The 9,561-nt window shown below is 41.9% G+C and overlaps 1 protein-coding gene across 1 annotated transcript; it reads right to left on the reverse strand.

The window, feature by feature from the left end:
• Positions 1 to 807: 807 nt before the first annotated feature.
• Positions 808 to 7,125, reverse strand: errfi1a (ERBB receptor feedback inhibitor 1a). Its single transcript, XM_038696179.1, has 4 exons — positions 6,932 to 7,125; positions 4,308 to 4,513; positions 4,058 to 4,146; positions 808 to 3,822 (listed from the first exon to the last, which is right to left on the reverse strand). Exons 2-4 carry the CDS (start codon positions 4,457 to 4,459, stop codon positions 2,708 to 2,710), a joined length of 1,356 nt encoding a protein of 451 aa, XP_038552107.1. The 5' UTR covers positions 4,460 to 4,513; positions 6,932 to 7,125; the 3' UTR covers positions 808 to 2,707.
• Positions 7,126 to 9,561: the final 2,436 nt, after the last annotated feature.

The following is a 9,561-nucleotide window of genomic DNA, read 5'->3' on the forward strand; positions in this document are numbered from 1 at the left end:
TCCAGAAACTAATTTCAAACCACGCCTTGTTAACATCCAGTAATGGTTGTGTTATGGGTTTATCAAGATATTCTATGTTTCTTTTATTAATTGTTGTATTTTTGTTTTGATTATTCCTATGTTTTATTTAATCGCATTGGTCAATATTTGTTGTTTTAAAATGTACTATATAAATAAACTCAAGTTGACTTGACTTAATTCATCTGGCACTTTCTTGACCCAAAGAGACATTTAAAATGAGCCGCCTGTCTTTAGTTACTATTGTCACTACACATGCTGTCGCCTAGCAGCGCCCCTTTGTGAACCAGGTGAAAGGGTTAGCAGGAGGCCTACAATGTTCAAACAGCTGTCTTTAGTGCCATTAACATGATAATGTAAAATCAATTTCTATTAGCACAACAAACCCATAGATATGGTCACTGCCTTGCTGGGAGGTCATAGTGGATACTTGAATTGCAGTTTATTTAGTAATTATTTGACCTGTAATGCTCTTTGTGGCTCATTGTGGTTTCGGCTCCATGCCTAACCACATGGACTCAAGTCAAGAATCAAACCCTTGCAACATTGTTTAGTGCTTAAAAACCTGTGGGTGCAAAGCTGGCTGCCACAGAGCATCTAAGCAGTCATAACCAGGAAGAGGAAGGCAATATACTGTTCACCTGTCAGTCGGCCATTGTAAGTCACTCTTCTTTCTCTGGATAGAGGCCAGTGACAATAAGGCACAGCATGAGGGTGTGTGGGTAATAAAACAGGCCAAACAGCTGAGTTGAGAGTTTAGGCTTGACAGATTCAAGAAACAGAATGAAACAGGTTCATAAATAAGTCATTTTATTTTGCTTTCTTTTTAAAGACTATACACTTATCAACTATTCATAACAAATGGAATTGTTAAATACTGTACACAGCATACTGTATTCTCCCAGTGCATGTCTTCACCACAGCAAAGAAGTTAATTCTTGATAAACTAGTCTTCAGTTTTATTATTTCTAAGACATACGAATACCTTAAGATTAAATAGTATCAGTGTATGATGTAAACATTTTTTCAGACATTTAAATCATAAGCAACATTGTGTTGGCAAGGTTTCGTGAGCAGGAGGAAGAGAAAAAGTATATTTCAATGACCGTTTGACCTTAGCAGTTATGTTTCCCAAACTGAACACCGTGTTTGATACCAAGGGTTACTTCAATACATGTGCTACATTTACTATATCATTCTGATGCTTCTTGAATAATCTACAAACAATAAAATTCATACATGTTCTAGGCCGCCAGCAGCCAAAGTCTCTCAGACCACACCCACTGCAATCATGTAAGGCAGGAATGCATGAGCAGAACAGGAAAGTCTGTGTCAGGTTGGTAAACCTTGCACCGTCTTTGCAATGTGTCTATGTTAACAGGTTAGCCTAACATCTCTGTAAGATCTGCGTGTTCTAAAATCTCTATTTAAGGATATCCGGTTAGAATTGACTTTGTGCTACTCTGCACTGAAGTGCCACTGAATTAAAACATTGTGTCAGGTCACATAAGGAGCCGGAGAACTCTGTAGATTATAATTTCAGATTATGCCTTTATTAATGGGGAGTACGTGAAATCTAGGATTAATATCAAAAGGGAGGTAGTACTTGAGGCAAATTAGTTTCAAGCAATAACTCACAGCTTGACCAAGAATAAGCTCCAACTGTGGAATTTCAGTAAGAAGAATAGCATACATTCAACTTTATGTTCAACAGGCCAATTTCTGTGCAACAAAACAGACCTGGACACTGAAAGAAAGCAATCAAATGCATGCACTTTTTAGAGGGCTGTACTCAAAAGCAGGCACTGCAAATAAGCAGAGCACAGTAACAAGTATGGTTGACAATTTTCTACCAATTGTAGATAGTCATTTCATCACCAGAACACTTTTCCAACTGCTGTTCACATGCACATATGCACAAACACATCCACGGTTCCACACACATCCACACTCATCAACAGACAACTACACCATAAAAGCTGCACTAGACATTCCAAAGGAAACATGCATAGCTACCAGTAATGTACCCACTTAGTACAAAATGTACCATGACAACATGCCATGTGGGAAACAAATTTACACAGATATAGTGGCCTGAATAAGACTTCATCAAGGCATGGAAACCATATCAGTGTTGATCTATAATAGCAAACAGAATGGAGATTTATTTGCTAGAATCCTTCATATTTGTTAATTAATTGGCCTTGTATTTAGACTTCATATATTAGGTGATACATGGTTACATTACTGACCTTTTGTCCCTTGTGAGATACAAAAGCAGCATCAATGTACAGTATCTCACAAAACATCCTCAACCTTCTAAACACAGAAAACACTGAGCACATGAAGTTCAAGGCCTGCTTGTACTTTCTGATTGTACGACATTGTCAGCAAAAAACAGCACAATATTGAAACTCATAAAAAAATAAGCTCTACAATGTTGAATTTTGCCCACAATCTATATAGTTAGAGATACAGTTTTTACATAAAAGTATCTTCCTTGTGATCACGATTCCAACATTACCAGTAACTGAATACAGTGCGCACATATCCTGTGTGTTCAGAATACATGAGGGGTTAAAAATTATTTTTAAAAAGCAGCAGTTTGATGGTTCTTAGTGTCCAGTTTCACCATTTTTAAAGTGTTTTTTGCTCATGTAGAGTCTTGTGCTACTTCCACTAAAACCTTTCAAACTAAATCCACATGTGCTTTCCTTTTGGTGTGGCAGTCCCAGTCCGAGACTGGCACCTCCATTTTGCGAGCTGCAGGGCTGTCCATGACTCGCAGAAATTTCTCTACACAAGGTGAGTCCACGAAAGCAGGCCGCTGAGGCAGGAGATAGTAATGTGTGGTGCTGGCTTTCTTGCCGTTCTCCATTACGGGAATTATGCAAGGGGAGCCCTCACTGTGCTGTCGCTGTAAACCCCGACAGCTTACATACTTAGGATCTGGTGCAAAGCTTTGGGTTGGGGGCATCACCCCATTTATGTATGTTGGTAGGCTCTTGGGGCTGGGGGTGCGCGAGCTGCCACTGGACAAAGGTTCCCTTGGTGGCACCTTGGGTGGTTTGTCCTCGTCGCTGTACGCCCCAGACGAGACCTCTGCTGACCAGCGGCGGTAGTCTCCTGTCTTGATTGTTCGTGGAGGTATAGGGGGTGGTACCTCAGGCTTGTCGGTACTGTGGGTATGGCGTTTGTGGCATGTGAGGCGCAGCAGCGAGGGCTTGTTGAAGGATCCAGCTGGGCCAGAGTGTGAGCGCCGCAGCCTCCTTTGAGCTTTATCCTGCGGTCTTTGACAGACCACTGGCTCAGGTGGTTCCTGTCGGGGCTGCTCATACTGTTCCTGCACTTCCTGTGGAGGGTGTGCCTGATGCTGCTGTTGGGAAGGCCTTGGGCTTTGCGGTCCTAATGGACCATCATAGTAAGCATAGTTAATCTGCCCGCAGTCCCTGAAGCTCCTTCGACTGGGGACTCCATATCGAAAAGGAGACGATTTGGGACACTGATCAGACACCAAGCAGCAGCTGTCATCCGAACTCGTGAAAAATTCTACCTCATTGTCCATAGCCTGCTCTGGGGAGATGTCTGTTTGTGGAGGGATGGGGGGCAGAGGCTTGGAGCATCTGCCTGGTGTCTGTGGTGGACTACTACACTCGTAAACTGAGAGCCTCTGGAACGAGGGGACCACCTGGTCGTCATCAACAGGACTTGGGGTGGATGGTTCGGCACTGCAGGACAGTGAGAGATGGGAGGGCCGGGATTTCTTTGGGGGCAATCTCTGTGAGCTGGGACTGTGTTTATGTCCTGTCATAGAGGAAAAATTACAACACATTAATGGCACAGTATTAAATGGGTAAAGGTTGGTTAATGACAATCACAATTTACTACTACAACTTAATTGTATCCTGTACATAAAACTTCTGTTGACTACTAGCTTTCTCTATATTTCTGGAAAACCACTTAATACATCCTGTATGTAGCAGATGATTCAAAAGGCACAAAACAATGGAGCATTTGTGTATTGTCTATGTGTACTTACTTTCATAACTTAGAGACGGTGGAGGTGGCCCCTTTTGATGGGCACGTGAGCTGTGATCTGTGTGTGCGGTGTTCATACTGAAGTAGAAGCTGTTAAAAAACATTTGATTAGTACCAGTTTAAATAAGCCACGTAACATTTCATTGTACAAGAAATATCTGACTGACCATAAAACTTCAGCATGTCATGCAGATTTGAAAAACCATCCCTTTCTAAAAATGGACAACTAGTCCTGGCATCTGAACACTCACTTGTCCAGTTCATGGCGATAGCTCCAAGAGGGTTTGGATCCAGCCATGCTGTGACAGTATCTGCCCCTCAGGAAGGGGTTTTCTATGGGAAAAGAGATCTCCTGGGCAGTCAGGCCCACTGTGGACATGCTCCAGGCACACTCGGGTCGCATCAAAGCCAGGAAACACTCAGATCGCCCGGCTGGCTGCCACTGCTTGTGGTGTAACTGTAAAACAGCCAAGACACAGCCATGAATGAAGGTGAAGGGAGGTTGAAAGAAAAAGCAGATGACAAGAAACAAAATATGCGCTACTGAAAAATAATATCTAAAAACAGAGTCAACATCCTCTGGTGAAGCTAAAAGAAAGAAAATCCTGATATTAAAATAGAGAGCAAATTTCACAAATCTCCCCTGCTGCCCACCAAGACATGACAACAATCTATGACAGAGGAATGACAAAAGCTCAGTTTAACAAGATTTTAGGACACATGTTGATGACATTATACATAATGTTCTGGTCTCATTGTATTTAGCAAAAAAAATAAAAAAGCATAAAAGCAGTAGGTAGACCAAAATTGGGAAAGGTGGGATAGAGATTGCATGATGTGAAACCAAACATAGATACCATCTTTTCTTACCTAATTAGAAAGTTGAGTTTTGTAAAGTGGAAACAGTGAGAGCAATAAGTGTTTCAGTTTTTACTTATTTGTCAGTACAACTAAAATATTTAGACTGATATACAAATAGACAAATACAGTTTTCACCAGCTTAGGTGTTTCAATAGTCACTGAATGATCTTTATATTTCACCTATAGCCAGCCTAAATTCAACAAAACAGAAGTTGTCAACTCATTAACCAACTTTCAGACTTCTATCCCTACTGACAGTGCCTCCACTCTTAATAAGTTTACAGTTTATTTTAAAACTGGACTGTGCTGCGCTCCAGTGCTACAATCTTGCTTGTCCTGAACAGCAGAGGAAGGGGCTCCTCCTGAGATATACCTGATGTTGCAAGAACTCCTTAAGTCAAATGACCTGTCATGTCAAGTATGTGTGAGGGAGTAAACAATGTATATAATATTCAGAGGGGAAGAAACCCTGCACCGTATCAATATTTCTGGGGTCAAGGATACACTGGAAGCAAAATCTGATGCCTCACACTGGATTAACCTGTTCAGTATGTCACAATCTCTGATGAAATGATATTAGAAAGTCACCATGTCTGAGTTCACTGTGCATTGTTGCAGCAAATTTTCAAATTACTTCAGTGCCCTATCAGAAGTCTTTTGAAGACCATTAATCCTGTTTTTCAGAATGCAGGAAAACAGGTGCATCCCTAGCCATAGTGGTCATCTCTTCTGGAGACCACAAAAGAGGTGCACGCACATCCAGAGACACGCTGTCCTCCTTGGAGGGATGACTGAGAAGAACACAGCCCCCTCGTTCCTGGTCTCCTGTGAGCCATATTATGTGCTGCCCCGACAGCTGGTGAGAAACAAAGCTCTAAAACAACAGGAAGCCTGGGGCATCAGCCTGAGCCAAACTGCCCAACAAGGCATGCAATCCCCCTGCCCAGGGCCGTCAATTCAGTTTGGCGGGGATGGGAAGCAACATGATCCTCGATAATGAACCCCTGGGGACTTGTGCTTCCTCTTGCAACAGGTGCAAAGACAGTTCATGCTGGCAGTTAACCATAGCAGCATTTACAGGCTACACTATTAAACAAATGATGTGCAGTCATGCAGAGGATTAGCCCCCTTAAAGAAGAATTCTTTAAGTCACTTAATTCAGATCCTTTGACCAGTGAACGGGAGTCTTTTTACAGTCAAGTCTGGCCTTTCTGTTTATACAATAGGTAGACTGGTTCATTGTGAGTGTGAAGATGACACAGGGTGCTGGAAAGGAGGAGGTCTGGTGGGGTTGTGATGTAAAGCATCAGCAGATAGCTTGCCTTTGATTCAGGATTGTAGTAGTCACACACAGACCTTGAAAGAGTTCACACCCCGCTCATGACACAACTGCAGCGGTTTCCGAGCAACAATACCCGCTCTACCTGTGCGGCAAGCAAAAAGCGCGCACACCCCCTCACTTTACCGGATTGAGATAATAATGGTTAAAAGCCCTCTAGCAGGCAGGTGACTCACACCATAACACACAAGTCAGCTATCTGGCAAGGGCAGGTAGCCTAATGATGATACAGAATAAATTTCCATTTCATTTAAGATGAAAAGATACAATCAGATAAGAGACTAATTAAAATAATCAAAACCAGTTACAGGTTTGCAATCGGCCACACGTTATGTAGGCATAACGGGATACAAAAAAAAAACAACTTTTAGCCTATATCCTATTTATCATAAAAATATATACCTAGTAATCGTTGGCAAATATATTCACAAAGTGTAGTTTATTTTTGTCACAACTTTTGAAATCCTCCTAATTCCGACTAAAAGACAACTTTCTCCTTTGAATGGCTTGCTCTATCCTAAAGCACATCCCACAAATAATGGCAATAGAGCCTCACTTTGCACCAATCATCTGTGTCTATCGTGCTGGCACCAACATACAAAACAATAGACAGGCGAGACATGGGTTCTAACTGTAGCCTACACAAGCCATTTCAAATCACTTTTCTGAACTCACCTTAATAACTTCGCAGTTCTCCTCCGCTCACTGAGTCCTAGACTCCTCTTTGGTCAAATTAAGCTCCTCGGTGTCTGTGGAGGGCTTTGGTTTGACTCTTTAATCTTTCTATTTCTATTGCATCAGGAACAGGGCGCCAGAACATCGATCACGCTCCAGCTACAATATGACACTTTAAAATAAGTCTGGTGCTGTACTGAGCAATGTTTTATAAGCTCCACCACACGAGAGACGCAGTGGCTCCGCCTTGCACACTTGCCCTTAAAGGCACAGTCATTCATTTTCACCAGCCCGCCGTGTACGTGCAGCACGACAGGCTGAGTGCATTTGGATTGCAGAATCACCCTTGAACATGGACTAATTTAAACATAAGTTAACTTGATGTGATCAAAGTCTGCAGTGCTTCATTTTGTCTCTGCGTTTAAGCTTAGAGAATAGAGCAGGTGTGAACACAAGTCAGCTGATTAACTCTTCGAATGGGTTGGGGGACATTCAGCAGCTATACAGTAAAAACCTCAACTATGAGACATGCAGCTTCTCTGTGAATAAATTAAAATGCAGCTCAGGGAGATTTGTTGTATTCATAAGTGTATACTGTTGCAGCAGTTTAAGTGATAGTTAAAGTCAAACATCATCCTGTGAGTTTAGCCTGTATAAGCTTTTAGGTCACAAAATGTGTGACCTAAATTGTACTTTAAATGTGTCTCCTGTGTGGTTTCATAAACAACAAGCATGCATGCTGCAGTCAAAAGTAAACTGTGCAGATCTGCAGAGAGACAGAGGAAGTAATGAGGATGGCTCCAGGGTAGATAACACAGACAGCAGGCAAAGAAACACACACTTATCTGCAAAGTATTCTGCTGCCAACTGAATGGAGTCCAGATTGTTTAGCTGCTGGCTTATCAGATCACCCTGGGCATTTTCTTTTAGCTGGACCTGTTCTCTGTTTACCTGACATAATGGTCACTTGAACACAGTGTAATTAAATAATGTAGGCGACAGGATTGATATATAAAGGTTCTTCTTTGTTTCAGTTCAGGGTAATATATGAATAATCTTGGACGTGCAATCCCTCACACCCTCCATTTCCAGTCACCTAGCTTTCTTAAGCCTTAAGTGGTGTTGTATTAACTATGTCACCCAACCTAACTGAGCTAAACAAACCCAACACTGACATGCACACTAACCAAACACAACGATACAATGGCTACAAACAACTCGTGCGTTGAATCAATAGTGGCAGAAAGCAGAGGTGTGTGTGTGTTGAGCGAGAACAGAGTGTTCTTGTGCCTGAGTTTGTAAAATCTTCTCAGCTTGTGCACAGGTTCTCCCAAACCCAAATGGTTTATAATCACATAGTGGGCCCCTACATGGGCCAGACACTCATTAATCCCCCTTTATAATATCAAGCACATTTTTGGGATTCCTTTGGGCCAGCTGTGACCAGCAGAGGAAGGGGTGAAATAATTTACCAGGTGAGTGTGTGTTAAAGTGAATGATATGACCGTCAGAGTTTAGATTAAAAATGATTTACAAGTTTGATGTGACTGATGGTGCAGAGAAAACTCATCTATAATGATAAAGGTACATTTTTAAAAGCGAAAAAAATGAAATGTTCTGAAATCCAGTTCAATAAAACCTGTTTACATGTATTCCTGCTTTAAATCACTGAATCCATGTTCCACCAAACAGACACAGTCAGTGGGATAAATAGGCTTCAGGTCCAAACTGCCTCTCCTCCTACTTCAGCCCATCCTCCCCTCCCTACTTGTGAGCCATGTTGTGATGTCATCACTAACAGGAAGTTCCTTATAAAGTTAGTTAGGGAAGGGGAAAAAAGTTAGTCAGGGAGGGAGATAAGCACCCAGAGCCAGAGGCAGAGCTGATGAATTTGAGATGGCAGATGAAAGAACTCGTGTCAAAGATATGCTTCCCAGGAAAATTTACTCTGTCTTTTCTTTGGTTCTGTTTCATGAGTGACGCTGCGCTTTATCACCCCACCCCCCCACCAAAAAAAGACACCTTGGGCTCGTATTCCTCAGCAGAAAGGAATTTCCCTTTGTGGCTCATACTCCATCACATATACTTATGAAATGAAGCTTCAGCCTCGCAGCTTATTAGTACGAATCCTGCACCAACAGGAAGGGTGGAGTTTAGTTGGAAAAACAAGGCAAAAAAAACCCCAACAACCTGTATCATCACTGTGTAAATGATTTATTATGGAGGTCACATTGCCTCCGCCTGCTGAGGTAATTAAATTACGGGCATATTTAGACTGCATCCAAAGTTCACACTGATATAAACACAGCAGCAAAAGGTTCAGTGAGGTAATGTGACATCAAGCCTGTTGGTCAGCACAAGATTCCAGTGAATAGGGATTAAACTGTGGTTGTTTTTACTCTGTTTTCAACAAAGGAATGGTTCAAACAAAGGTTTGCTTCACACATAAGATATGAGGCTGCTGCTGACACCTTTAAAAACCATCTTAAAGAGTCAGTTCACCCACAATACAAACAGGGACATATTAGATAGATACAGTAGATTCGGAGGTACAGTAAATGTCACCCCACTACAATAGAGGTGAATGGAATTTTCTTTTTGTGGTGGTCAAAGCAAAAAATTACATCTAA

The sequence above is a fragment of the Micropterus salmoides genome, unplaced genomic scaffold, assembly GCF_014851395.1.
Source record: "Micropterus salmoides isolate LMB-PRFRI ecotype aquatic unplaced genomic scaffold, ASM1485139v1 Ms_hic_scaffold_4, whole genome shotgun sequence".
NCBI classification, from domain to species: Eukaryota; Metazoa; Chordata; class Actinopteri; order Centrarchiformes; family Centrarchidae; genus Micropterus; species Micropterus salmoides.